Source organism: Pavona decussata, unplaced genomic scaffold (genome assembly GCF_977016875.1).
Source record: "Pavona decussata unplaced genomic scaffold, jaPavDecu1.1 SCAFFOLD_140, whole genome shotgun sequence".
Classification (NCBI taxonomy): domain Eukaryota; kingdom Metazoa; phylum Cnidaria; class Anthozoa; order Scleractinia; family Agariciidae; genus Pavona; species Pavona decussata.
In genome coordinates this window covers 1252939-1280904 of record NW_028145553.1, presented here as the reverse complement: position 1 = coordinate 1280904, position 27966 = coordinate 1252939, and the positions used below count along the sequence as shown (strand labels likewise).

Here is a 27966-nt window from a genome sequence, read left to right as displayed (position 1 = left end):
TGTCGAGTGTTTGTGTTCGTGCTTAGCCCAATAACAAATCTGTCAAACAAGAAACGAATTAATATTTTAAACATGAATATAAATTAACGGACTGAAAACGTCCCCGATTGCTACCTGCGCCTGTTGTGACGGACGGCAAGTTTAACAAAAAGCAAAACAAAACGGAAAATTTGCAGGCTACGTCGTAAACACTAAAGGTTTTCATGTGCAAAACAGTAGCTCTCCCGATGCACGACTTCTTCAACAAAGCTTCTTCGCTGTCCTCTGTGAAATAACAAGGTAAAAACTGAAGCTAAAGTTAAGAGTTTAGGGAGAGCGTCCTGACCGCTTAATCCGATCGGAACTGAAACTGACGCCGTGTCTGCGAATTGGCTGCTGAATATAACCGTCCGTGCATAACTGACAAAACTCAACGAATTGAAAAGTCGCTGCTGTTTGTATTTTTACTAACATTTTCCTTAGCATTGTCGTCGTGGCTGGTGAAGGTACAGAATTATGAACTGGTCTAATAACGCATTCACACCATAACAATCTTTTAGATGATAAATAATGTTAGCTGTAAATATCAAGACTTCTTAAGGTTGACCATTTCTGCTGGGAAATGTCGCTAAAGGACCTAGCGATTAATCGGGCCGATTTGCCCCAGTTTCAATTGACAAAGAAAATGAGCGAGCGGACGGAAATCAGCCATATTTATAAAACTCTGTGGCAATGGTACAGATTTTGAATCAGGAAGATCTTTACCCCGCGCTAAACCAACAGAAACTGACGCAATCGGCCGACAAATTGTAACGTGTAAAATTGGCGCACGCGATTGAATCTACGAATCGGGCCTATAACTCGGAACCTACGTGTACATGAGTAAATTAGCCTTCTGTTGCACCTGTCGGTTATGCCACGCTTACAACACAAATTGCTTCGTGGAACTGAAATTTGCTTGCAACGGTAGCATGCAGACTTCAACTTTGATTTTTCGGATGCATAAAACGATCTAGGACCGCTGCAAATGCGAATTTCAGTTTTCACCGCCTACAAATCCTCACTGTAGTCGGAATGAGTTAAAAAAAACCGGAGGCACTTGAAAGAAAATATGGAAGACATTTTCTCTTGATGTACCCTTAAACTTCGTAACAAGGGAAATTAATATATTTTGTTTCCAGAGAGATAAATGATGTTTCGAGTATACAACATAAATTTATTGTTTTTCCGATTGGAAGCTGTCTTTTCGAAACTCAGGGCAAAAAATTCCGCTCTCTTAAACGTTCTTCATTATTCAGCCAAAGAACTGCAAAACAGCTGGCAAAACATTTTGTTCTTGTGAAGCGCACAAGGACACAGGTAACTTCAGTGTACTTTTAAGCTAAATTTTCTTCTCGGCTCTCCAGACAAAAAAAGGTCTGAAAATTTTAGGCTTAAATAGGCGTCTTTTGTCTCTGCCGAAGTTGCAAACATCATATCAGTAACTCTTTTTACTCATATAATGTTTATCCGCAGTTCACACTCATTATTATTTTAAAATCATGTTAGAGTCTCATTTTTAAGGATCAATTTTAAATATTCGTTCACTTACAGACTACTGGGTAAAAATCACCGAAACGAGACTAACTTAATGAGACGATGTTTTGTTAGAAATAATAGTGATTCAGTCCTTCTTCAGCCATGGACATTTTGGGGCAAAGTTAATTTCATTTGCATGTTACAGTTTGTTTACATTTGGCGGTATAGCTACCTGCTAATTTCGATAGCAATGTTTGCTACTGACTATATCCTAGCAATTCAACCAATGTGGTTCTCAAACCCTTCCCACCTTTTTTTTTTTTTTTTTTGGAAACTTTGCAAAAAGTGGTATCTGAACATGCTGATCACAGTTCTCATACACTCAAAAATGGGGGTCACCGAGCTCGTTTTTAGTTATACCCACTAAAAACTAAATTTAGAGCTATTTTTAACAGGTTACGCTGTTGCTATGATAACCTATTATGTCGAAAGAAAGACCATGACTTGTTCACCAATGAGTAGGTATTTTTTTCGGATATCATTATTGGAGGGGTAGTATTGTTTCGTCAAAGTATGAAAGCTGGAAACAGGGGTACCCACGCAACGTTTCAGTTTGGTGATTATCTGTTTGGAACGCATTAATCGCCTCCGAAATTCGGATTTCAGTTTGTGAAGAAAATCTAAAGTTTCGTAAAACTGGAAAACTAATTTATTTCGTTTTGGACTGATATAGGTCAGCTAGCATTTTCCTAAAGCCAAGTACAGCTCGTAAATTCGGGAAATAAAATTCCGTTTCGTAAAACTTTCAGCAACTTAATTTTTTAGTTAAAGCATCCGAACAGATGAAACTGTATTAGTTTATAAAATAATTCCCTTAAAACTGAGGACGTAAAATGATCTGTGAAAAGAAGAGACAGCATTGTAAGTATTTTGCCTAAATGTTCTGGTTGGGTGGCCCTTAAGGCCAGTGGCCATTAAAATGCCCATTTAAATGAAATGGCTAGGCAGTGTACTTTTACGTGTTACCAGGGGTGAGTTGCATAAAATTTAACGTCGGGCGTAACTGCAAACGCCAGACCTTCATCCCAGTCACATTAAGTATTTTAACGTCTGACGATAGCATTTACGCCCGACGTTAAGTTTTATGCAACTCGTCCCAGGTGCTTTACATTCTAGTATGAGTACGACTTCGAGTTTTTCACTGGAGAAAGAGTGCGCGAGAGTGAACCAGTATCATTTTGACGTGAAAACAAGCTGAGATAGTCGTCGTCGTTTTACTACCAGTTGTTTTTGTGAAAGCGGCGAAGTGACGAAAACGTTAACGTAGGTGATCTCGCCTATTTGAAATCACCAAAGGGTTAACTGATATACCATCGTTGAAACAACTTCCTCCAGTTCAATTGTCGCTCGGGCTGCAAAGAGTAAATAGAATTTCCTAGAATCTAACTCTTCTTAGTACTTCGCTAAAAACTTGAAGTCGAATCTCGTACTACAATCTAAAGGTCTTTATTACGCTGTAAAAGGTAGTTAGGTACAATCCAAATGCGTGCATGAAAGCAATTGAAAAGTACTTTCCGGCATGTGATGTTTTCTTCGTGTTTTGCAAAATAAATTTCGGGAGTTGTTTTTAAACTTGTTTATATAAACTTGCAGGTAGTTGCAACGAAGCAATCACAAAGCAGCAAGCAAGTCATGGGATTTCCTTTCTTCGTTTCGTTACCAGATGACGCAAGACCTCCAACCGATCCCCAAGACAACGAGGAAAGTCCGTTGTACGTGAAACACGTCGAGATAAACGAAACGAAACAATGCTTTGCTTCTTATCAGAAAGTCGAAAATTCCTTGTTTGTTCGTCACCTGGTTAGCTCACGTGGCTCCGCTGTGCTTGAGCAACTGATGGTGGTTACATTTCGCTCAAACAACAAAAACTTCATCATTGAAACTTTGAAGAAGGGCATCGAGTGCAACGGCTCACAGTACCACTATCTGGGGCAGTCGAAAACTCAGCTACGAAACAAAACATGTTTTATGATGGACGCCTCGTTAAATGACATACAAAGCTTACTAGCGAAGTTCGAGAAATTCAAGGAGATATTTCCAGTTGCGAAACGAGCTCAAAAGATTACTCTGCTCTTTTCACCATTCTCTCGCAGCTTGGAACTCAAGGATGACGAATTTGAAGTCATCGATGATGTAACGAGCGCCCTGGGAGCATATGTGTTCACTGATGGGTGTGGGTTGATGTCGCCCGAGTTTGCAAAGGAGATCCAGAAATTGTACAACCTCTCATACTCACCCAGCGTTGTTGAAGTGAGATTCAGACGCTTCAGTGGTGTTCTTGTACGTTTCAACGAGATGCCCAGCCTGAGAGTGAAGGCGCTGTTTAGGAACTCCATGGCAGACTTGCCTGCCCCTCTCGAAGCCATGAGTGAGGTCAACACCCTTGGTATCGTGAATTACTCACAGCCATACTCACTGGGTTATCTGGACACGCTGGCAGTGATGCTACTGGCCGAGACAGGTGTTCCGAGCGAGCATTTAGAAAGAACTCAGGCCGACTATCACGAAATACTACAGCGGTTGGAAGACAAAACTTACGCAGGCTACTTCTTACGAACAACAGGTAATGAGAATTTGTTGGAGGCGTTCCAGAAAGACGGATTGACCAACGACATAGCAAAGGAGCTGCAAAGTTTGAAAACTAAAGAAATGAAAAAGATGAAAAGCAAACAAATTGCCAATGATAGCGAAGAAAGTGAAGACAATGGGAAAGTTAAATTGATGAAAGACAGCGATGATTTTGAAAAAAGTGATGTTGAGCCAATGCAGACGAATGCGTTAAGCGAAAATGCCAGTTATGGAAACCGCGATGGAGGTGTCCAGACGGATCAAAATTTTGATGTTAGAATTTTTATTCCAGAAGCAAGAGTGGTCTACGGAGTCAGCGATCCATACAGCCAGCTGAGCTACGGCGAATGCTTTTTCCAGCCAACGCTGCACAAAGCGGAGTCGAATGCTTTCGCCATGGCTGAGGTTGTTGTTGTAATGCGTCGACCTTCGCTTCATTTGGGAGACGTCCGTGTTTTAAAACTGACTCACGGAAAAGAAGCTTACAAAGATCTGTACGACTGCATCGTGTTTCCATCCAGAGGAGTGCGACCACACGCTACTGAATGTTCGGGGGGTCGAGTGGGTGGCGACAAGTATTTTGTCTGCTGGGATCGAGGCCTTATCCCACGCTATGTTGGCAGTCCTTCCAATGGCTTCGCCTCAACATCCACTTCAAAACTCATGAGCAAAATGAAAGAACTCTCTCCGAGTTTGAAATGCTTGAAGACAAAACCTGGCAACGAGGCAGAGGAGAGGAAAAAGCAACAACAGGCGCACCAAGAGCTGGTAGAACATTTTGGTAATTTTAAAGATCACGAGGAATTACGCACTCGCGCAACTAACCTTTTTCTCAAGTACGCGTCTTTATTTGGCTCTACCTGCTCACAATGTGAGCTGCTGAAGAAAATGTTCGTGAGAGAATTCGACTGGAGCGAGCGATACGAAGAAATTTCCAAGAAATTGACTGAGCTGGAAGAAGCCCATGAGAAAGAAACCAAAACACTCGCTAAATTAACACGCACTGCACAGTTGTCATCGCAGCCGACCCGTCCACCTGGGATGTGGGATCGTCTTTTAATCTTACTGCAGTGGAAAAAGCCAGCATTTCGCGCAGGAGATGACGTCTGGAACAAGATCAAGGCTAAAAGCGACGAATTTGTGGCGTCGCAAACGAATGTATGACAAAGATGGGAAATTAAGCTACGTTGAGTCATTCTTTGATAGGTGATACTATCACGCTTGGACTCCTGGTTTCAAGGTCTTGTATTTCTGCTCCTGAGATAGCAAAAAAATAGGCCTACATGCACACAAACAAGCTTTCTGTTTTCTTTTGTTTTTGTTTTGTTCCAAATTCCAATTCGATCAGAAAGATATTTTTCCACCGAAATTCCCATTTATTGATTTTTGTTTTGTTTTTGTTCTTTTTACCGTCTTTGTTTGTTTGTTTGTTTGTTCCGGAAGTTCTACGTATTCGTGTATACAGGATGAGCAAGTTTTCTGTGGTCTGTCATCCCCGACAGTTTGATCTGGCACACAATTGACTGCCAGGTGCACACAGCCTTCAGCACATGCGCGAGTTTTCCTTGACCAATTCTTCCCATGCGAGCTAGCTGTTTTAGCAGGAGACCTTTCGAGAGAACAACTTGCCAAAATATGTCGAACGCACGAGAATGTAAAACTTGCCAAGGAAAACTTGCTCCTGTGCTACCAGCCTAAGCTTGAGCTTCTTGTGAGTGTTATAATCTAGTGCAAGTACTTCAGTGAGATAGTATGATGTACATAACTACTTTAATTGAAGCATAAATTATATAATAAAAATATAGAGTCATAATACTGTACGCTTCTATCACTCGGTTCAAAATTCAATTGCACTACAACTATAATAGTAAGCGAAATGTTTATTATAAGCAAAAGGAGAGGTCCGAAAGAGGCCGCTGCGCCTTGGGCTAAAATTGCGGACCCAAAGGAAAACGCATCCTAAAGGAAGGGTTATTGGAGACCTGAAAGTTCTGTTGGGGAGGCTGCAGGAGCCTCAAGCTTTGATTCAGGCTGGACGCAGAATAGTGATTCTGATTTTTTGCTTTGAGTCCGGTTGCTCATGTAAAAGAAGATCAGTTCGCTCTGTTTTTTATTCCTGGAATCCTTTTTAAACACAATCACTTATGCAAAACGACGGTTACTAAACTGCTTTCTTTACACACTTGCATGGGTGCTAATAGTTTCCTACGCAGCTCCTCACGCAACGCTCCTCCCTTTGAACGAACCAAATAACGGAAGGAACCGAGCTCGAAGCCTTACGTTCCAAGGCGGCCCGATCCAGATTTTACATGTCACGCCTAAAAAAAAGCTATTCAGGGCCTAGGAAAAGTCCGCATAATAATCTCTGGTTTGCTTTGAGTCTAGCGCGTTGAAAACAACTGGTTATTGTAATGGTAAAGTAATGACTTTTTCGCTTCAACTCGGTGAGATTTCTTGCCAGGAATGGTGGACGCATCTTTTAAATGTTTCATGACGTCCTTCTAGCAGCCTTGACCAGTAGCCGGAGGACTGAGTCGAGAGAGTTTATTGTAGTGTAAGCCACAGTTTCCTTTGCATCCAGTGGTCCGACAAAACTCAGTCTTACATATTTACAAAAAGGTAAAAATTACCGCCAGGAAGCCAGTTGGTTAATTCTCAGTTTGTCTTAATAGGGCGCAAATAGCCCATATGGAAATTCCTTGGGGAAAAGTGATGTTTCGTTAACGGAAATGTTTTTAGAAAGCAAGGAATCGAACGGGGTAAAAGTGACGCCAAAAGACCTGGAAAGAATCGAAAGAAGAAAACGTATCGCATGTTTTTCGTTCGGAAATCACGTTTGGGGATTTCAAGAAATTTCATATATCCCAGGGATTTTACAAAAAGAGTAATGTTTCACTAATGTTTCTATGATTAAAAACCAATATATTGTCCTCAAGAGGTAGTGTTCCTTTCATGCTAATCTCTGATCTATCATTCTATGTAATGATTTTGTTTCGCTTCCTCGAGAAACCTTGATGCTTGCTCTTCAAACTCTTGCAACACTTCGGCACTTAGGTAAACCACTGGATCTTTACTGGTCAGACAAGAAATCGGGCCAAGGAATCGACCGGACAATCCATCAGGATTTGTCCTCACCTCCACACCCGTTTCTTCGTCCTCCTCTCCCCTGTCCTCCAAAAGAGGGTCCTGGGATCCATCAGGATTTTTCCTCACCTCCACACCCGTTTCTTCGTCCCCCTCTCCCCTGTTCTTCAAAAGACGCGACGTCTCGTCAGCTGAAGGCGTGGATCTCGATGGGCCCCTTGGCTCGAAGTCTGACAATTTTTTCTGCAAAACATCTTTGTTCACTGTGGAGTTGACTGCCTGGTAAAACATCCTGCTGAGGTCTTTGCATTGTCTAAATGACAGGCCAGGGCCTCTTGCAAGTTTCATGTAGGTCTTGTCAATCTGGTTTGGTAATTCGTCGGTGAAGCCGGCAAAGTACTCTACCATTTCTTCCCTTCTTTCTCCAGTGCTCTTTCGGGGACGTCTATATAGTTTAGAGTGAACGAAGGAGCGAAATTTGTGCCAGTTGTCATAAATAATTTCGTCTATTGTCGGCAAGTAGGAGCAGGGTTTTATGTTCTCTTTCGGAATGAGCTTTGTATCCCAGCTGACAAAGAACTTACTTCCTCCCAGATCCCCTCCAGCACATTCAAACGCATGAGGGCGTCGGCCTTTAGTTGGTAGCACCAGACAGTCTTTCAGGTGCTCGTACTCTGGCTTGTCACGGGCGAGGTTTAAAACTCGTATGTCGCCGGGATGGTAGCAAGGACTGCGCGCCACAACAACCTTATCTCTAGCCCCAAAATTTTCTTCCTCGGGATACAGCAGAGTTGGGCTGAAGTGACACTCGCCATCTTCCAATTTGTTGTATGGGTCGCACACACCAAATGCCACTCTAGCTGTGGGAACTAGAATTCGAATTCGTGCAACCTGACGTCCTGGAAGACCACGACCGACAACGTTGACATCGTCAATCATCTCCTTTACTTCGTCTCGTCTCAGGGCCGCTAAATTGTCGTTCCTGCTATCGTCTGGACTAAGTCGTCCTTTCAAACGCAAGAAATAGTTAGCAGAAGCCCTGTCGTGGCACATTCTCTCTAACAGGCTGTAATAGTCCCTTTGTAGACTCTTGAGGTATTCAACAGACACCCCCCTGGCCGCTAACAACATGGCCAGTTTTGCATCAAGATACCCATTTGTGTGAGGCCTGGAGTGATCCACAATGCATAGGAAAGACAATGACTGGCGCATTGTCTGGTTTGAGATGACGAATTTCTGCATAGACTCGTGGAACTGTACAGGAGGAGGGTTGTTTTCGCACTCCTCTCCAAAGACGGGTTCGCTTGTGTTTTCTTCTCCAAAGACTGGCTCGTTTCTGCATTCTTCAACGAATGTGTCATTTGTGCGCCCTTGTTTTAGGACTAACATACCCTCGAAACCTTGGTAGCGGACAAATACTGCACTAGGTTCGGGATACCGAATTCCTGTTAGCTGACGCCCTATCTTAGACACAAATTGTTGAGACATGAAACCACAGCCATTAGTGAAGATGTGCCTTTTAAAGATACCTGTCTTGATAGTATCTGGATTCACTTTACGATTATCCTCCTTTAGTTCCAGTGACTGTTGAAATGATGAGAACAACAAGCCAATTTTCTTCGCACGCAATCCTGGGTCTTTTATTTCAACGAAGTCACAAAAATTGGCCAGGTGATACCTGATTCCTTCCTCGGAAGCGTTCATCAGGTAGCACGTTTTCTCCCTGAGTTGACTGTTGGAGTGGCCAAGAAAGTGATAGTAATCATTTTCGCAAAATATGCCTCTTTTTAAAATGCTTTTACAAAACTCAATGTTGTCAGCTTCCGCCATCGACGTCTTGAAAGTTACGGTCATAAGCAGCTTGTCAAATGGCAGCTTTTTACGCTTCAAGTATTCGAGGAACAAAGTGTTTTCCAGTTTTTTGTAATTAAAGCGGTAAGCACTTTCGTCTTTGCCATAGAATACAACGTGTTTGGCTTCGCGTTTGGTAGGATGGGGGGTTCTTATTGGAATACTGATACAAACAGGATAGGCCATGAGAATGTTTTGAAAGGTCGAATAAGATCTGGTGGATTCTGTTTGCTAGCTGAAAGAAAACGACAAAAGTGGAACCACTAAATTAATACGTAAAAAGTCATTGCGTAGACTACCGTACAATTCCGAATATAAGCCCCGGGGCTTATATTTTTCAAAGGACCTTTTTGAGGGACTTATTTTTGAAAGGGACTTATTATAGGTGGGAAATTTGCGTGTCAAAATTAACTGGGCTTATAATTCGAGAGAGATTTGTCTCAAAATTTTTGAATGTGCAACTGGCTAGAAACTCGTAACAAATTAATCGCACTAAAAAAGCGCGGTTCAAACACAACGGCAATAAACTTTGTTAGAACGGAAATACAGTAAAAAAACGGTAGCGTAGTTCAGGCTTAAAGTTCATTAAAGGCTCATATCGTTCTTCATCAGTTTTGTCTACGTCAGTGGCTTCAAGATCTCCCTCATCTGAGTAAAATAATAATATCCAAGTATAATTTCCAAAAACAAGCCCCCGCAGACTTATATTCGGAGGGGCTAATTTTAGGAGGTATTTTTGCGTTTCAGATTTGGGGGGACTTCTATACGGAGGGGATTATACACGGAGGGCCTATTTTCGAAATTTTACGGTATTCCACTATTCCTGTTTTAGGTTTCGAGACAGTGGAAACGGTGAAGAGAGGACCTTTGGCTCTTAGTATACAGCTTTTTCAATAAACTTCGCAGGAATTTAAAGCCTCAAACTTACGCGACAAAACTGAAATGTAGTATGTATAACTGTAAATCGTCTGTAATTTAAGGGATTCAATGTTGGACCTGCTTTCTCATACAGCTATTTCAATTAACGTTTTTTTAGAAAGCTCAGGAGAAGACTTCAAGGTGATATGGGTAATGTATTCATAAATTTACCAAGTTCAGCTATGGCTCACTCCTACAACAAATAAATCACCAAGACAAATGGCATTGACAAATGTTAAGGAATTTGTCTCCTTTTACTATTGGGCATAAGTTCTGCGCATCTCGGGATGCTATATGAGAAGCTTGAGTCAGTTTCTTAAGGACTGTGTCCCCAAATACAAAGACATGCCTGCGGGGCTTATGACAAGGCGGATAACGCAATTCTTAGCAAGGGCTACTTGAATCCAAAAAGAAAACTGGGGGTGACCACGCATATTTCAGTGATAATTAAGGAACAATTATTGTGAAAAGCTTTAAAATACATGACGATGTATGGCATCAATGTATGACTTGTTTTTTGGAGGTATAATAAAATGAGCAAAAAACCTTACTGTATCAACAATATCCAGTGGTTAGCCCGACCACTGGTAATTGTTAATGATGGGAAATTTGCTGATTCTGGCATAAAGATGACCAGTCCATGACAGCATCATCACCGAGGAATTGGATCGTGGACCGACTATATACGTCCCTACTAAGGCTATAGAAATGAGGGTTTCTCTCGCCGGAGGAACTGATCGCTTAATAGATCCCGCAAAGATTTGACGTTCTTAAATTATGGGTGCCACTTATGATATACTAGTTTTAACGAGAACATAAAATTACATCAGCAAGAATTGATTGTGACTTTTCATGCAAACCAAAACATGATGAAATGAGCTTTATCAATTGTACATTTCTATAAAACCTTCAAGGTAAACTGATCATAGAGATGAGAACAAGAGAAGTCTCCTACTTTCATTGTGAAAGTACCGATAGTTGAACGGAGATCACGCGAACGAGTGTAATGTTTCGTCTGCTCTTCTATTCCTGAACGAAATAATAGAGTACTTGATAGAAGTAGGTCTTAAAGGCAAAAATAAAGTAGTTTTTAAATTTTTCCATTCTAAACATATAACTGGAATGTGACGCCCAGACTATGTACTATAGCTCTTTCTTCTGCTTTCAGTGCAGAGAATACGACGTGAAATTTGTCTTCGCAAATCACATCACATTCAAATTTTGGGGTGTGTTTGTTTATGGGGGGGCGGCGGTTATGAGGGATAATTTTATGCTTTGGTGGGCGCCAAAACTTATTCTGAGTTTTCAAGAATTGATCGAACTTTGTGATTGTCCTTATGGCCTCTTACATGCACGACAACGCACTGGAGTCCGGGATCATGACATGATAAAATTTTATCACTAGCAATTGATAGGAAATGAAAAATGAAAGTAAGGGTCAGGTCCAAGGACCAAGCACTAATACCTGAGCATATTTTAGAATCCGGATGGTAAATAATCTTTTCATATAGTACCTTTGAAATATTCTTTCTCAAGTAAGTGTCTTCCGCTTATGATTATCCCGTCATGATAAAATAAATTCAGGTTTTGCCCAAGATTGTTCAGCATAATGCGATGATTCACCCATCGAAGTCAGCAGCAAAGCGTTGAGTCGGTCATCAAAGGGAATCAACTGAATCAAGAATTCCCAGACTAGATTTGGAAGCCCAGTGTACATACATCAGGAGGGGCATTTTGCACAACAACAAACGCAGAGCGCAGAAAGTAAATTATAGTTTTCAGGGTTCAACTCTTGAGTACAGTAGAATAAGTGGAGTTGATCAAAAGTCAAGATTGACCCTGGCCTAAGCACTTCTTTACATTATTCGGTTGTGTTAAAATAGATCAGCCGCTTTCATATAGCACACTTGCATCAAATACTACGTTGTAAAACATTGGGATAAGTTTGGAAAATCGGGAAACCCTGAAGTAGATTTAAAGGGCAAATTGCCACCGAAAAAATCAGCCGGCACACGCATCATTCAGTACAGTATTCGAAAGGTTATAAAGCACTGCTCAGTCTAGACTCCACCACTTCGGTCTGGTTGCATCGTTTAGGTATATTCATGGCAAATTGCAATGCTTTGAGATCACCTAGGGCGGGAGAATCGGGCATCCCCAGACCAGGTTTTGAATTGCACAGAGAAATCGACAGCCATTTTGCAGATTGGTAAATGTATCATGCATAACACAAAATATAGCATTAACTATATTGTGGGCTTGTCTGTTGTCCTCTCGCTGGTGTTCTACGCTAAACTTGAAAGGGCCTGTAATTTGCTTATTAGGTCAGGTATTGTTTTTCTTTCATTTGTAGACCTATTGTTAGTTACATGACACCCACTTGACCCAAGTCAGCCCACTTCTTCCGAGAAATAGAGAAGTAAACAGGTGATTATGTCATAGTTTATTCTTGACACGAAAATCTCGAAATATGCTAGAGAAAAACAAATAGACGAACGTCGCGAAAACATTGTATTGTCTCAAATTCTAGTTGTCGTGACTTTTGCCTAAGTTAAGCTTGGTGAGTCCATAACTGAAGAAAATATGAACGACGACAGAAGAAGGCAGACTAATCCGCAAAAGGGAAATTGAAATGTCAAGAGGACTTTGAAAGATAAATCACTCTGGCAAATGTTCAGATGTATTTTAAAAATGCACTCAACACGTGATGTCACACGCTTCGTCGTTGTAATAGGTGAAGAGTGAGTCATAAATCACCTTATAGGCGTCGAGGGGGCCATGGAAGTTTACGCTACTAGAATTTAAGGCCATTTTTCCTCGGTATTTTGGTACTGGATTTCGAAGGTTTTGTACATTTGTAACCTAACATTCGGAATTTCATCGATTTTTGACACAATTTTGTGGATTTTCCCCGCCCCTTTTTTGCACGGATTTTAGATATGGGCCTCAATGTGACACTTACAGTTGTCTACCTTTTAACAAGTCACAAATCATTTATGACAGTTTTCAGCAATCTACGTACAGGGTAATTGGTCCCCTAGGAGGTATATGACGCAATGCGGCTGTCTAGCCGTTCGGCTGCCGTTGTTTACTGCCATTTCAGAATAGAAAGCGCTCACCTCTTCCAAAGCCTGAAATAGGAAATGCTACTTTCTTCTCTCGTTTCCTTTCGTTTGATTGGAGTTTTTATTGGCGTTTTAACCTGTGGTCGAGAATACTACAAGGAACTACAGTAATATACTTATGCGAACCGCCCCAACTGGCGGCAACCTGTAAGGGATCATGGGACACATAAACAAGGTCACGTGACAAGCGGCGCGAACGGAGAACTCTTCGCACGTTTTATCGAGTACGAGTATTGTCAAGTCTTGTCGGTTAATTCCCCCTTGTTTACGTCTACAACCCGGTTGGGGGGAGTATTCCTCTATATAAACTACATACGTAGGTATGGTTGTTGAACAAACAATCTGCAAGGAACCGCACAACGAAAATGCTGCAAGTAGACGCAGGATCAGTGAAAGATCTCATGAGCCAAAAATATAGATGACTTAAATTTCTGCAAGGCTGATCGGACTGCGTAGAAAACTTAACACGGAAGCGACACGATAGAGACCAAACCGAGAATCAACAAAATGCGGTGAATTTGGGTCCATCCAAAATCACTACCACGTGTATTTGGCAGACAACTCGACTGGCGTTGGTTGCTCTACCCAAAGGAGGAAAATTCAGGTATCCCACAATGCCTCGCTTCCAACTATATTATCAACTCGATGTTGATTCGCGATCTCGCATTTACGATGGGGCTTCTCGGAGTGCACGCTAATCTGGTCTCTCCGTCGCCATTGCTTTACGTGAATTGCTTAGATTTAGACAGTCAGAGTTATGTCAATTCGTCAAACAGCCTGTTGTCGGCTTCTAACGGTCATGGGACACGTTAGTTTTCCAAAAGACTTACGAGAGTGGCTTCTTTGCTTGTTTGTGCGATCAGAAACATTGAACGGCCGCTTGCCAGTCGACTCTTCTTCCATGCATTTACCGTTTGCTTGAATATCGACTTAAAAGCAAGCATTTATGTCACCACTTGATGTCCTTACACGAATAGAACCGAACAGAATCGTGCTTAACGTACTGTTCATTTCGACCGGGAAAACGAGTGATCGTTCAAAAGCAGCGTATGCAGTTGTTTACATGTTTGGCTCCAATTTAGGCAAACTTCAACGAACACAAATTCCTTCAAAACATGGGGACTTAAGGGGACCTTGAATAAAATTCAAAGGAGATACTCTTCGAGCAACAACAGGCAAGATTTCACGCTAATGTACCCAGGGTTGAACTCGCTAGGGTCAAATTTGGGTCAAGCATTTGAGAGCCGCGAACGAACAAAGCGAGTCGATCATGCATACCACTCCAAACAATTGTATGTTTTCCTTTATTCTTAGGCAAATTAGCTGCGAAATTGTAGTGCAAGCTTGAACTTAATTGCCAAAGCAATACACAAAACGATTTAACTTACATTCTCAGATCCTGAATAAGGAAAAATAACCACTTGAAATTCAGTCGATTTCGGACTGCGCGCTCGCCTTCGCATCGATACTTGGCACCTTCTAGTCGATAATTTTTCGCGGAGACTCATGGGATACCTGATTTCTCCTCCTTTGCTCTACCCTTTGCAGTGCTACACCGTGCTGACGCCGAGCCAACCAGCTCGAAACAGCTGTCCACGGTTGCCGCATTCTGTTGATTCTCGGTTTGGTCTCTATCATGTCGCTGTTGTGTTAGGTTTTCTACGCAGTCCGATCAGCCTTGCAGAAATTTGAGTCATGGGTTTTGAGCCGCTTTGGTCTGAATTAGGGTATGCATTTTTACCATTTTGGCCTGAAAGTCTGAAAAAAGATACGGATTTTGCCGAAAATGGTATCATCGGATTCTAGAAACCAGGTGCAGGTCTGAAATGGGTACGAATTTTGGCCGGAGCCCAGGTTTGAGAAAGAGGTAACGGAAAATGACATATTTTGTCCGAAATAGGGTTTGGAGTTTCGTGCCGTACACTCCCACCAAAAAATCCAAGGACTTCACTCCGGTACGGACCTCGAGAGCTACGACTGATTTTGTATTCCCTGCCCCCTTGTTTCGCGGTCCTGAGGCTTTCCCGTGCCCCGAAATTTATCCCTCACCGTTTTGATAAATTACAACATGGCAATATCACGAGTAACAAATAATAACTTTGAAGCGTCATTTGCTGCACTTACAGGAGTTCAAACATAGTTATATTTTAGGTCAGAACGAAGGAACTTTTACGAACAACTTCACTTAGTTAGTGGTTCATTTATTTGAACACATGCGTAGCCTACCAAATATTTTGCCCGAGACCCCGAAAGTGGTCTAACAACCCGAGAAACGCCTTGTAGAAACGACTAAGCGCGTGTCGAGTGTTTGTATTCGTGTTTGGCCCAATAACAAATCTGTCAGGCAAGAAACGAATTAATATTTTAAACATGAATATAATTAACGGAATAAAACGTCTCCGATTGCTACCTGCGCCTGTTGTTGACGGACGGCAAGTTTAACAAAAGACAAAACAAAACAGAAAATTTTCCGGGCTACGTCGCAAACACTAAAAGTTTTCATGTGCAAAACAGTAGCTCTCCCGATGCACGACTTCTTCAACAAAGCTTCTTCGCTGTCTTCTGTGAAATAACAAGGTAAAAACTGAAGCTTAAGTTAAGAGTTTAGGAAGAGCGTCCTGACCGCTTAATCCGATCGGAACTGAAACTGACGCCGTGTCTGCGAATTGGCTGCTGAATACAACCGTCCGTGCATAACTGACAAAACGCAACGAATTGAAAAGTCGCTGCTGTTTGTATTTTTACTTACATTTTCCTTAGCATTGTCGTCGTGGCTGGTGAAGGTACAGAATAATGAACTGGTCTAATACTGAACGCATTCACACCATAACAATCTTTTAGATGATAAATAATGTTAGCTGTAAATATCAAGACTTCTTAAGGTTGACCATTTCTGCTGGGAAATGTCGCTAAAGGCTAATTTAGACCTAGCGATTAATCGGGCCGATTTGGCCCAGTTTCCGATTCACAAAGAAAATCAGTGAGCGGACGAAAATCAGCCCTATTTATAAAACTCTGTGGCAGTGGTACAGATTTTGAATCAGGAAGATCTTCACCCCGGGCTAAACAAACAGAAACTGAAGAAATCGGCCGACAAATTGTAACGTGTAAAATTGGCGCACGCGATTGAATCTATAAATCGGTACGTGCATGTACATGTAAATTCGCCTTCTGTTGCACCTGTCGGTACAGTGCCACGCTTACAACACAAATTGCTTCGTGGAATTGCGATTTGCTTGCAACGGTAGCATGCAAACTTCAACTCCGATTTTTCGGACTATGAAACGATCTAGGACCGCTGCAAATACGAATTTCAGTTTTCACCGCCTAGAAGTCGGAATGAGTTAAAGAAATAGAGGCACTTGAAAGAATATATGTTAGACAGTGAAGTATACCCTTAAACTTCGTAACAAGGAAAATTTTATATATTTTGTTTTCAGAGAGATAAATGATGTTTCGAGTACACAATATAAATTTAGGGTTTTCCCGATTGGAAACGGTCGTTCTGAAATTCAGGGCAAAAGATTTCGCTCTCTTAAAAGTTCTTCATTATTCAGCCAAAGAACGGAACAAAATGTGATAGCTGGCAAAACATTTTTTTTAAAGGCACCAGTAAAACGCACAAGGACACAGGTAACTTCAGTGTACGTTAAAGCCAAATTTTCTTCTCGGCTTCCCAGACAAAAAAAAGGTCTGAAAATTTAAGGATTAAAAAGGTGTCTTTTGTCTCTGCCGAAGTAACAAACATCATCTCAGAAAAACGTTTTACTCATATAATGTTTACGGCGCAGTTCACACTCATGATTATTACTACTGGGTAAAAATCACCGAAACGAGACTAACTTAATGAGAGGATATTTTGTTAGAAATAGCAGTGATTCAGTGTTTCTTCAGCCATGGACATTTTGGGGTAAAGTTGATTTTATTTGCATGTAACAGTTTGTTTACATTTGGTGGTATAGCTACCTGCTAAATTCGATAGCAATGTTTGCTACTGACTACATCCTAGCAATTCAAGCCACGGGCTCTGAAACCCTTCCTACATTTGTTTTCAAACTTTTCAAAAAAAAAGTTGTCTCTAAACATGCCGATAGTTCTCATACACTCAAAAATCGGGGTCACCGAGCTCGTTTTTTAGTTGTAACCACTAAAAACTAAATTTTGGGCTATTTTTAACAGGTTATGTTGTTGCTGTGGTAACCTATTATGTCGGGGAAAAAAACATGACTTTCGGATTTCAGTTGTGAAGAAAACTGAGAATATGTCATCAAAAATGAGAATAAATGCCAGCTAGCATTTTCATAAAGCTCAGTACAGCTCGTAAATTCGGGAAATAAAATTCCGTTTCGAAGAACTTCCAGCAACTTAAATTTTTCAGTAAAGCATCCGAATCCAAACAGCTAAAACTGTATTAGTTTATAAAATAATACCTTTAAAACTGAGACTTAAAATGATTTGTAAAAAGAAGAGACAGCGTTGTAAGTATTTTGCTTAAATGTCCTGGTTGGGTTGCCCTTGTCGAAAGTGTTCTAAGCCTGTGCTGCACCTTAAGGCAAGTGGATGAAATAATAAAGTCTGCCCATTTTCATGAAATGGCCAGGCAGTGTACTTTCATGCGCTGCCAGGTGCTTTAGATTCTAGTATGCGTACGACTACGAGTTTTTCCACTGGAGAAAGAGCGCACAAGAGTGAACCAGGATCATTTTGACGTGAAAACGAGATAGTCGTCGTCGTTTTACTACGAGTTGTTTTTGTTAGAGCGGCATTGTGACGAAAACGTGAGTGATCTCGCCTATTTAAAATCACCAAAGGGTTAATCTATCATCGTTGAAACAACTTCCTCAAGTTGAATTGTCGCTGACTGTAAAGAGTAAATAAAACCTCCTGGAATCTAACTCTTCTTAGTACTTCGCTAAAAACTTGAAGTCAAATCTCGTACTACAATCTAAAGGTCTTTATTACGCCGTAAAAGGTAGTTAGATACAATCCAAATGCGTGCATGAAAGAGTTGAAAAGTACTTTCATGTGATGCTTTCTTCGTGTTTTACAAAATAAATTTCGCGAGTTGTTTTTAAACTTGTTTATATAAACTTGCAGGTAGTTGCAACGAAGCAATCACAAAGCAGCAAGCAAGTCATGGGATTTCCTTTCTTCGTTTCGTTACCAGATGACGCAAGACCTCCAACCGAGCCCCAAGACAACGAGGAAGATCCTTTGTACGTGAAACACGTCGAGATAAACGAAACGAAACAATGCTTTGCTTCATATAAGAAAGTCGAAAATTCCTTGTTCGTTCGTCACCTGGTTTGCTCACGTGGCTCCGCTGTGCTTGAGAAACTGATGGTGGTTACATTTCGCTCAAACAACAAAAATTTCATCATTGAAACTTTGAAGAAGGGCATCGAGTGCAACGGCTCACAGTACCACTATCTGGGGCAGTCGAAAACCCAGTTACGAAACAAAACGTGTTTTATGATGGACGCCTCGTTAAATGACATACAAAGCTTACTAGCGAAGTTCGAGAAATTCAAGGAGATATTTCCAGTTGCAAGACGAGCTCAAAAGATTGCTCTGCTCTTTTCTCCATTCTCTCGCAGCTTGGAACTCAAGGATGACGAATTTGAAGTCATTGATGATGTAACAAGCGCCCTGGGAACGTATGTGTTTACTGATGGTTGTGGGTTGATGTCGCCTGAGTTTGCAAAGGAGATCCAAAAATTGTACAACCTCTCATACTCACCCAGCGTTGCTGAAGTGAGATTCAGACGCTTCAGTGGTGTTCTTGTACGTTTCAACGAGATGCCCAGCCTGAGAGTGAAGGCGCTGTTTAGAAACTCCATGGCAGACTTGCCTGCCCCTCTCGAAGCCATGAGTGAGGTCAACATCCTTGGTATCGTGAATTACTCACAGCCATACTCACTGGGTTATCTGGACACACTGGCAGTGATGCTACTGGCCGAGACAGGTGTTCCGAGCGAGCATTTAGAAAGAACTCAGGCCGACTATCACGAAATACTACAGCGATTGGAAGACAAAACTTACGCAGGCTACTTCTTACGAACAACAGGTAATGAGAATTTGTTGGAGGCGTTCCAGAAAGACGGATTGACCAACGACATAGCAAAGGAGCTGCAAAGTTTGAAAACTAAAGAACTGAAAAAGATAAAAAGCAAACAAAATGCCAATGATAGCGAAGAAAGTGAAGACAATGGGAAAGTTAAATTGATGAAAGACAGCGATGATTTTGAAAAAAGTGATGTTGAGCCAATACAGACGAATGCGTTAAGCGAAAATGCCAGTTATGAAAATTGCGATGGAGGTGTCCAGACGGATCAAGATTTTGATGTTAGAATTTTTATTCCAGAAGCAAGAGTGGTCTACGGAGTCAGCGATCCATACAGCCAGCTGAACTACGGCGAATGCTTTTTCCAGCCAACGCTGCACAAAGCGGAGTCGAATGCTTTCGCCATGGCTGAGGTTGTTGTTGTAATGCGTCGACCTTCGCTTCATTTGGGAGACGTCCGTGTTTTAAAACTGACTCACGGAAAAGAAGCTTACAAAGATCTGTACGACTGCATCGTGTTTCCATCCAGAGGAGTGCGACCACACGCTACTGAATGTGCGGGGGGTCGAGTGGGTGGCGACAAGTATTTTGTGTGCTGGGATCCAGGCCTTATCCCACGCTATGTTGGCAGTCCTTCCAATAACTTCGCCTCAACATCCACCTCAAAACTCATGAGCAAAATGAAAGAACTCTCTCCGAGTTTGAAATGCTTGAAGAAAAAACCTGGCAACGGAGCAGAGGAGAGGAAAAAGCAACAACAAGCGCACCAAGAGCTGGTAGAACATTTTGGTAATTTTAAAGATCACGAGGAATTACGCACCCGCGCAACCAAGCTTTTTCTCAAGTACGCGTCTTTATTTGGCTCTACCTGCTCAGAATGTGAGCTGCTAAAGAAAATGTTTGTGAGAGAATTCGACTGGAGCGAGCGATACGAAGAAATTTCCAAGAAATTGACTGAGCTAGAAGAAGCCCATGAGAAAGAAACCAAAGCACTCGCTAAATTAACACCCACTGCGCAGTTGTCATCGCAGCCGACCCGTCCACCCGGGATGTGGGATCGTCTTTTAATCTCACGGCAGTGGAAAAAGCCAGCATTTCGCGTAGGAGATGACGTCTGGAACAAGATCAAGGCTAAAAGCGACGAATTTGTGGCGTCGCAAACGAATGTATGACAAAGATGGGAAATTAAGCTACGTTGAGTCATTCTTTGATAGGTGAGACTATCACGCTTGGACTCCATATTTCAAGATCTTGTATTTCTGCTCCTGGGATCGCAAAAATAAGCGTGCATGAACGCAAACAAGCTTTCTGTTTTCTTTTTGTTTTGTTTAGTTCCAAATTCCAATTCGATCAGTAAGATATTATTCCACCGAAATTTCCATTTATTGATTTTTGTATTCGTTCTGTTTGTTTGTTTGTTTGTTTGTTTGTTTGTTTGTTTGTTTTCTGGAAGTTTTACGTATTCGTGTATAAAGGATGAGCACGTTTTCTGTGGTCTGTTATCCCTAACAGTTTGATCTGGCACACAATTGACTGCAAGGAGCACACAGCCTTTAATAGCACATGCGCGAGTTTTCCTTGACCAATTTTTTTTCTTTTCAAGTCTCCTCGGTGAAAAAGAGGCATGCGAGCTAGCATTTTAAGCAGAGACTTTTCGAGAAAAAACCAACTTGCCAAAATATGTCGAACACACGAGAATGTAAAACTTCCCAAGGAAAACTTGCTCCTGTGCTACCAGCCTAAGCTTGAGCTTCTTGTGAGTGTTGTAATCTAATGCAAGTACTTCAGTGAGATAGTATGATGTACATAACTACTTTAATTGAACCATAAATTATATAATAAAAATATAGAGTCATAATACTGTACGCTTCTATCGCTCGGTTCAAAATTCAATTGCACTACAACTATAATAGTAAGCGAAATGTTTATTATAAGCAAAAGGAGAGGTCCGAAAGAGGCCGCTGCGCCTTGGGCTAAAATTGCGGACCCTAAGGAAAACGCATCCTAAAGGAAGGGTTATTGGAGACCTGAAAGTTCTGTTGGGGAGGCTGCAGGAGCCTCAAGCTTTGATTCAGGCTGGACGCAGAATAGTGATTCTGATTTGTTGCTTTGAGTCCGGTTGCTCATGTAAAAGAAGATCAGTTCGCTCTGTTTTTTAGCCCTGGAGTCCTTTTTAAACACAATTACTTATGCAAAACGACGGTTACTAAACTGCTTTCTTTACACACCTGCATGGGTACTAATAGTTTCCTACGCAGCTCCTCACGCAACGCTCCTCCCTTTGAACGAACCAAATAACGGAAGGAACCGAGCTCGAAGCCTTACGTTCCAAGGCGGCCCGATCCAGATTTTACATGTCACGCCTAAAAAAAAGCTATTCAGGGCCTAGGAAAAGTCCGCATAATAATCTCTGGTTTGCTCTGAGTCTAGCGCGTTGAAAACAACTGGTTATTGTAATGGTTAAGTAATGAGTTTTTCGCTTGCAACTCGGTGAGATTTCTTGCCAAGAATGGTGGACGCATCTTTTAAATGTTTCTCGACGTCCTTCTAGCAGCCTTGACCAGTAGCCGGAGGACTGAGTCGTGAGAGTTTATTGTAGTGTAAGCTTCAGTTCTCCTTGCAACCAGTGGTCCGACAAAACTCAGTCTTACGTATTTACAAAAAGGGTAAAAATTACCGCCAGGAAGCCAGTTGGTTCATTATCAGTTTGTCTTAATAGGGTGCAAATAGCCCATATGGAAATTCCTTGGAGAAAAGAGATGTTTCGTTAACGGAAATGTTTTTAGAAAGCAAGGAATCGAACGGGGTAAAAGTGACGCCAAAAGACCTGGAAAGAATCGAAAGAAGAAAACGTATCGCACGTTTTTCGTTCGGAAATCACGTTTGGGGATTTCAAGAAATTTCATATATCCCAGGGATTTTACAAAAAGAGTAATGTTTCACTAATGTTTCTATGATTAAAAACCAATATATTGTCCTCAAGAGGTAGTGTTCCTTTCATGCTAATCTCTGATCTGTCATTCTATGTAATGATTTTGTTTCGCTTCTTCGAGAAACCTTGATGCTTGCTCTTCAAACTCTTGCAACACTTCGGCACTTAGGTAAACCACTGGATCTTTACTGGTCAGACAAGAAATCTGGCCAAGGAATCGACCGGACAATCCATCAGGATTTGTCCTCACCTCCACACCCGTTTCTTCGTCCTCCTCTCCCCTGTCCTCCAAAAGAGGGTCCTGGGATCCATCAGGATTTTTCCTCACCTCCACACCCATTTCTTCGTCCCCCTCTCCCCTGTTCTTCAAAAGATGCGACGTCTCGTCAGCTGAAGGCGTGGATCTCGATGGGCCCCTTGGCTCGAAGTCTGACAATTTTTTCTGCAAAACATCTTTGTTCACCGTGGAGTTGACTGCCTGGTAAAACATCCTGCTGAGGTCTTTGCATTGTCTAAGTGACAGGCCAGGGCCTCTTGCAAGTTTCATGTAGGTCTTGTCAATCTGGTTTGGTAATTCGTCGGTGAAGCCGGCAAAGTACTCTACCATTTCTTCCCTTCTTTCTCCAGTGCTCTTTCGGGGACGTCTATATAGTTTAGAGTGAACGAAGGAGCGAAATTTGTGCCAGTTGTCATAAATAATTTCGTCTATTGTCGGCAAGTAGGAGCAGGGTTTTATGTTCTCTTTCGGAATGAGCTTTGTATCCCAGCTGACAAAGAACTTACTTCCTCCCAGATCCCCTCCAGCACATTCAAACGCATGAGGGCGTCGGCCCTTGGTTGGTAGCACCAGACAGTCTTTAAGGTGCTCGTACTCTGGCTTGTCACGGGCAAGATTTAAAACTCGTATGTCGCCGGGATAGTAGCAAGGACTGCGCGCCACAACAACCTTATCTCTAGCCCCAAAATTTTCTTCCTCGGGATACAGCAGAGCTGGGCTGAAGTGACACTCGCCATCTTCCAATTTGTTGTATGGGTCGCACACACCAAATACCACTCTAGCTGTGGGAACTAGAATTCGAATGCGTGCAACCTGACGTCCTGAAAGACCACGACCGACAACGTTGACATCGTCAATCATCTCCTTTATCTCGTCTCGTCTCAGGGCCACTAAATTGTCGTTCCTGCTATCCTCTGGACTAAGTCGTCCTTTCAAACGCAAGAAATAGTTAGCAGAAGCCCTGTCGTGGCACATTCTCTCTAACAGGCTGTAATAGTCCCTTTGCAGACTCTCGAGGTATTCAGCAGACACCCCCCTGGCCGCTAACAACATGACCAGTTTTGCATCAAGATACCCATTTGTGTGAGGCCTGGAGTGATCCACAATGCATAGGAAAGACAATGACTGGCGCATTGTCTGGTCTGAGATGACGAATTTCTGCATAGACTCGTGGAACTGTACAGGAGGAGGGTTGTTTTCGCACTCCTCTCCAAAGACGGGTTTATTTGTGTTTTCTGGCTCGTTTCTGCATTCTTCAACGAATGGGACATTTGTACGCCCTTGTTTTAAGACTAACATACCCTCGAAACCTTGGTAGCGGACAAATACTGCACTAGGTTCGGGATACCGAATTCCTGCTAACTGACGCCCTATCTTAGACACAAATTGTTGAGACATGAAACCACAGCCATTAGTGAAAATGTGCCTTTTAAAAATGCCTTTCTTGATAGTATCTGGATTCACTTTACAATTATCCTCCTTTAGTTCCAGTGACTGTTGAAATGATGAGAACAGCAAGCCAATTTTCTTCGCACGCAATCCTGGGTCTTTTATTTCAACGAAGTCACAAAAATTGGCCAGGTGATACCTGATTCCTTCCTCGGAAGCGTTCATCAGGTAGCACGTTTTCTCCCTGAGTTGACTGTCGGAGTGGCCAAGAAAGTGATAGTAATCATTTTCGCAAAATATGCCTCTTTTTAAAATGCTTTTACAAAACTCAATGTTGTCAGCTTCCGCCATCGACGTCTTGAAAGTTACGGTCATAAGCAGCTTGTCAAATGGCAGCTTTTTACGCTTCAAGTATTCGAGGAACAAAGTGTTTTCCAGTTTTTTGTAATTAAAGCGGTAAGCACTTTCGTCTTTGCCATAGAATACCACGTGTTTGGCTTCGCCTTTGGTAGGATGGGGGGTGTTTATTGAAATACTGATACAAACAGGATAGGCCATGAGAATGTTTTGAAAAGTCGAATAAGATCTGGTGGCTTCTGTTTGCTAGCTGAAAGAAAACGACAAAAGTGAAACCACTAAATTAATACGTAATGGGTCATTGCGTAGACTACCGTACAATTCCGAATATAAGCCCCGGGGCTTATATTTTTCAAAGGGCCTTTTTGAGGGACTTATTTTTGACAGGGACTTATTATAGGTGGGAAATTTGCGTTTCAAAATTCACTGGGCTTATAATTCGAGAGAAATTTGTCTCAAAATTTTTGAATGTGCAACTGGCTAGAAATTTGTAACAAATTAATCGCACTAAAAAAGCGAGGTTCAAACACAACGGCAATAAACTTTGTTAGAACGGAAATACAGTAAAAAACGGTAGCGTAGTTCAGGCTTAAAGTTCATGAAAAGCTGATATCGTTCTTCATCAGTTTTGTCTACGTTAGTGGCTTCAAGATCTCCCTCATCTGAGTAAAATAATAATATCCAAGGATAAAGGTTCCAAAAACAAGCCCCCGGAGGCTTATATTCGGAGGGGCTAATTTTAGGAGGTATTTTTGCGTTTCAGATTTGGGGGGGGGGGGGGGGGGGGCTTCTATACGGAGGGGTTTATACACGGAGGGGCTTATTTTCGAAATTTTACGGTATTCCAGCTGTGGGAACTAGACAGTGGAAACGGTGAAGAGAGGGCCTTTGGCTCTCATTATACAGCTTTTTCAATAAACTTGGTAGGATTTTAAAGTCTCAAACTTACGCGACAAAACTGAAAGGTAGTATGCATAGCTGTAAATCTTCTGTAATTTAAGGGCTTCAATGTTGGACCTGCTTTCTCATACAGCTATTTCAATTAACGTTTGTTAGAAAGCTAATAGGAGAAGACTTCAAGGTGATATGGATAATGTATTCATAAATTTACCAAGTTCAGCTATGGCTCACTCCCATACAGCAAATAAATCACCAAGACAAATGGCGTTGACAAATGTTAAGGAATTTGTCTCCTTTTACTATTGGGCATAAGTTCTGCGCATCTCGGGATGCTATATGAGAAGCTTGAGTCATTTTCTTAAGGACTGTGTCTCCTAATACAAAGACATGCCTGCGGGGCTTATGACAAGGCGGATAACGCAATTCTTAGCAAGGGCTACTTGAATCCAAAAAGAAAACTGGGGGTAACCACGCCTATTTCAGTGATAACTAAGGAACAATTATTGTGAAAAGCTTTAAAATACATGATGATGTATGGCATCAATGTATGACTTGTTTTTTGGAGGTATAATAAAATGAGTAAAAAACCTTACTGTATCAACAATATCCAGTGGTTAGCCCGACCACTGGTAATTGTTAATGATGGAAAATTTGCTGATTCTGGCATAAAGATGGCCAGTCCATGACAGCATCATCACCGAGGAATTGGATCGTGGACCGACTATATACGTCCCTACTAAGGCTATAGAAATGAGGGTTTCTCTCGCCGGAGGAACTGATCGCTTAATAGATCCCGCAAAGATTTGACGTTCTTAAATTATGGGTGCCACTTATGATATGCTAGTTTTAACGAGAACATAAAATTACATCAGCAAGAATTGATTGTGACTTTTCATGCAAATCAAAACATGATGAAATGAGCTTTATCAATTGTACATTTCTATAAAAACCTTCAAGGTAAACTGATCATAGGGATGAGAAAAAGAGAAGTTTCCTACTTTCATTGTGGATTAGTTGAACGGACGATCACGCGAACGAGTACAGTTATGTGTCGTCTGCTCTTCTATTCCTGAACGAAATAATAGAGTCTTTGATATAGAAGTAGGTCTTAAAGGCCAAAGTAAAGTAGTTCTAAAAAATGTCCCAGTCTAAACATATAATTGGAATGTGACACCCAGACTATGTACTTTAGCTCTTTCTTCAGCTTTTGAACAGTGCAGTGAATACGACGTGAAATATGTCTTCGCAAATCACATCACATTCAAGTTGTGGGGTGTGTGTTTGTTAATGGGGGGTAGGCGGTTATGAGGGATAATTTTATGCTTCCAAGGTGGTTTTGGTGGGCGCCAAAACTTATAAGTTTTCAAGAATTGATCGAACTTTGTGATTGTCCTTATGGTATTCTTATATGCACGACAACGCACTGAAGTCCGAGATCATGACATGATAAAATTTTATCACTAGCGATTGTTAGGAAATAAAAAAATTGAAAGCAAGGGTCAGGTCTAGCAAGCACTAATACCTGAGCATATTTTAAAATCCGGATGGTAAATAATCTTTTCATATAGTACCTTTGAAATATTCTTTCTCAAGTAAGTGTCTTCTGCTTATGATTATCCCGTCATGATAAAATAAATTCAGGTTTTGCCCAAGATTGTTCAGCATAATGCGATGATTCGCCCATCGAAGTCAGCAGCAAAGCGTTGAGTCGGCCATCAAAGGGAATCAGTTGAATCAAGTATACCCAGACTAGATTTGGAAGCCCAGTGTACATACATCAGGAGGGGCATTTGCACAACAACAACGCAGAGCGTAGAAAGTAAATTACAGTTCTCAGGGTTCAACCCTTGAGTACAATAGAATAAGTGGAGTTGATTAAAAGTCTAAGATTGACTCTGGCCTAAGCACTTCTTTACATTATTCGGTTGTCTTAAATAGATCAGCCGCTTTCATATAGCACGCTTGCATCAAATACTACGTTGTAAAACTGAAATTGGGATAAGTTTGGAAAATCGGGAAACCCTGAAGTAGATTTAAAGGGCCTGCCACCGAAAAAATCAGCCGATATTTAATGTAGAACGACACACGCATCATTCAGTACAGCATTCGAAAGGTTATAAAGCACTGCTCAGTCTAGACTCCACCACTTCGGTCTGGTTGCATCGTTTAGGTATATTCATGGCAGATTGCAATGCTTTGAGATCACCTAGGGCGGGGGAATCGTGCATCATTGTACCCAGACCAGGTTTTCGAACTGGACCGAGAAATTAACAGCCATTTTGTAGATTGGCAAATGTAACATGCAGAACACAAAATACTGAAAATATAGCTTTAACTTTATCGTTTGGAAAACTTTCAGTCTTAAGGATTGTGTAACATTGGCTTACTCTCCCTGCACTATGTTGATGACAGACTTGACTAGCTGTTCGGAACTCTAAAATACTGAGTATTGTAAGTTCTACTTGGAACCTTCGTGCTGTAGTTACTAAAGAACTCGAAATTGCTAGCCACATGTTGCTCCTTACCTTGATCTACAACTTCACTTAGGTTTGCGTTGCGAAACAAGGCGTTGTAGTCTTCTTTAAGCAACTGCTGTTTGTTGCAGCTTGGTTAGCTTCTAGTTTGTAAACAGTTTTCCTAGAAGCGTCCGAGGTCATCACTTTCTAGGAATTGAAGTTGATTGACACTGCATGTGTAATGAGATACGAATGAATGAACATGGCAATGGCATTCAACTTTCTTTGCTGTTTCTTTATTTGCCCGGGCATGCAGATATGAACTCTTTCAAATTCGCATTTATCCAAACAACAGATCACGCTTATTTCGGTGCCAGATCTTGTAAATAGGACAAGTTTTAATATTAACCTTTTCTCAATTTCATGGGAAAAGAGCAATCTAATAAATGGTGTACAGTGTGGAAAATATTTTAGTGACAGCTTAGTTC

At 41.5% G+C, this 27966-nt stretch overlaps 4 protein-coding genes across 9 annotated transcripts; 2 read left to right on the top strand and 2 right to left on the bottom strand.

Moving 5' to 3' along the window:
• The first annotated feature begins 14 nt into the window (after positions 1 to 14).
• Positions 15 to 10087, top strand: LOC146466882 (uncharacterized). 2 transcript variants are annotated; one of them, XM_085126506.1, is made up of 3 exons: positions 15 to 279; positions 3151 to 5331; positions 9893 to 10087. In XM_085126506.1, exon 2 carries the CDS (start codon positions 3190 to 3192, stop codon positions 5287 to 5289), a length of 2100 nt encoding a protein of 699 aa, XP_084982632.1. In that variant the 5' UTR covers positions 15 to 279; positions 3151 to 3189; the 3' UTR covers positions 5290 to 5331; positions 9893 to 10087. The 2 variants fall into 2 exon arrangements, with proteins under 2 accessions (XP_084982632.1, XP_084982631.1); XM_085126505.1 differs by lacking the exon at positions 9893 to 10087 and having other exon boundaries at positions 3151 to 5861.
• On the bottom strand, positions 5988 to 27622 carry LOC146466880 (uncharacterized). Of its 3 annotated transcripts, none has more exons than XM_085126500.1 (2): positions 27534 to 27622; positions 5988 to 9291 (listed from the first exon to the last, which is right to left on the bottom strand). In XM_085126500.1, the coding sequence occupies exon 2, from the start codon at positions 9244 to 9246 to the stop codon at positions 7096 to 7098; it is 2151 nt and encodes a 716-aa protein (XP_084982626.1). In that variant the 5' UTR covers positions 9247 to 9291; positions 27534 to 27622; the 3' UTR covers positions 5988 to 7095. The 3 variants fall into 3 exon arrangements, with proteins under 3 accessions (XP_084982626.1, XP_084982625.1, XP_084982627.1); XM_085126499.1 differs by having other exon boundaries at positions 5988 to 9295; positions 27534 to 27602; XM_085126501.1 differs by lacking the exon at positions 27534 to 27622 and adding an exon at positions 11493 to 12191 and having other exon boundaries at positions 5988 to 9295.
• On the top strand, positions 15498 to 20741 carry LOC146466881 (uncharacterized). Its single transcript, XM_085126507.1, has 2 exons — positions 15498 to 15680; positions 18201 to 20741. Exon 2 carries the CDS (start codon positions 18240 to 18242, stop codon positions 20337 to 20339), a length of 2100 nt encoding a protein of 699 aa, XP_084982633.1. The 5' UTR covers positions 15498 to 15680; positions 18201 to 18239; the 3' UTR covers positions 20340 to 20741.
• Positions 21075 to 27668, bottom strand: LOC146466879 (uncharacterized). 3 transcript variants are annotated; one of them, XM_085126503.1, is made up of 2 exons: positions 27548 to 27668; positions 21075 to 24372 (listed from the first exon to the last, which is right to left on the bottom strand). In XM_085126503.1, the coding sequence occupies exon 2, from the start codon at positions 24321 to 24323 to the stop codon at positions 22185 to 22187; it is 2139 nt and encodes a 712-aa protein (XP_084982629.1). In that variant the 5' UTR covers positions 24324 to 24372; positions 27548 to 27668; the 3' UTR covers positions 21075 to 22184. The 3 variants fall into 3 exon arrangements, with proteins under 3 accessions (XP_084982629.1, XP_084982630.1, XP_084982628.1); XM_085126504.1 differs by having other exon boundaries at positions 21075 to 24368; positions 27534 to 27662; XM_085126502.1 differs by having other exon boundaries at positions 27534 to 27657.
• Between the last annotated feature and the right edge of the window lie 298 nt (positions 27669 to 27966).

Coding starts and splice junctions, on each gene's coding strand:
- LOC146466881 (XM_085126507.1), top strand. CDS start 18,240: ATGGGATTTCCTTTCTTCGTTTCGTTACCAGATGACGCAAGACCTCCA.
- LOC146466880 (XM_085126500.1), bottom strand. CDS start 9,246: ATGGCCTATCCTGTTTGTATCAGTATTCCAATAAGAACCCCCCATCCT.
- LOC146466882 (XM_085126506.1), top strand. CDS start 3,190: ATGGGATTTCCTTTCTTCGTTTCGTTACCAGATGACGCAAGACCTCCA.
- LOC146466879 (XM_085126503.1), bottom strand. CDS start 24,323: ATGGCCTATCCTGTTTGTATCAGTATTTCAATAAACACCCCCCATCCT.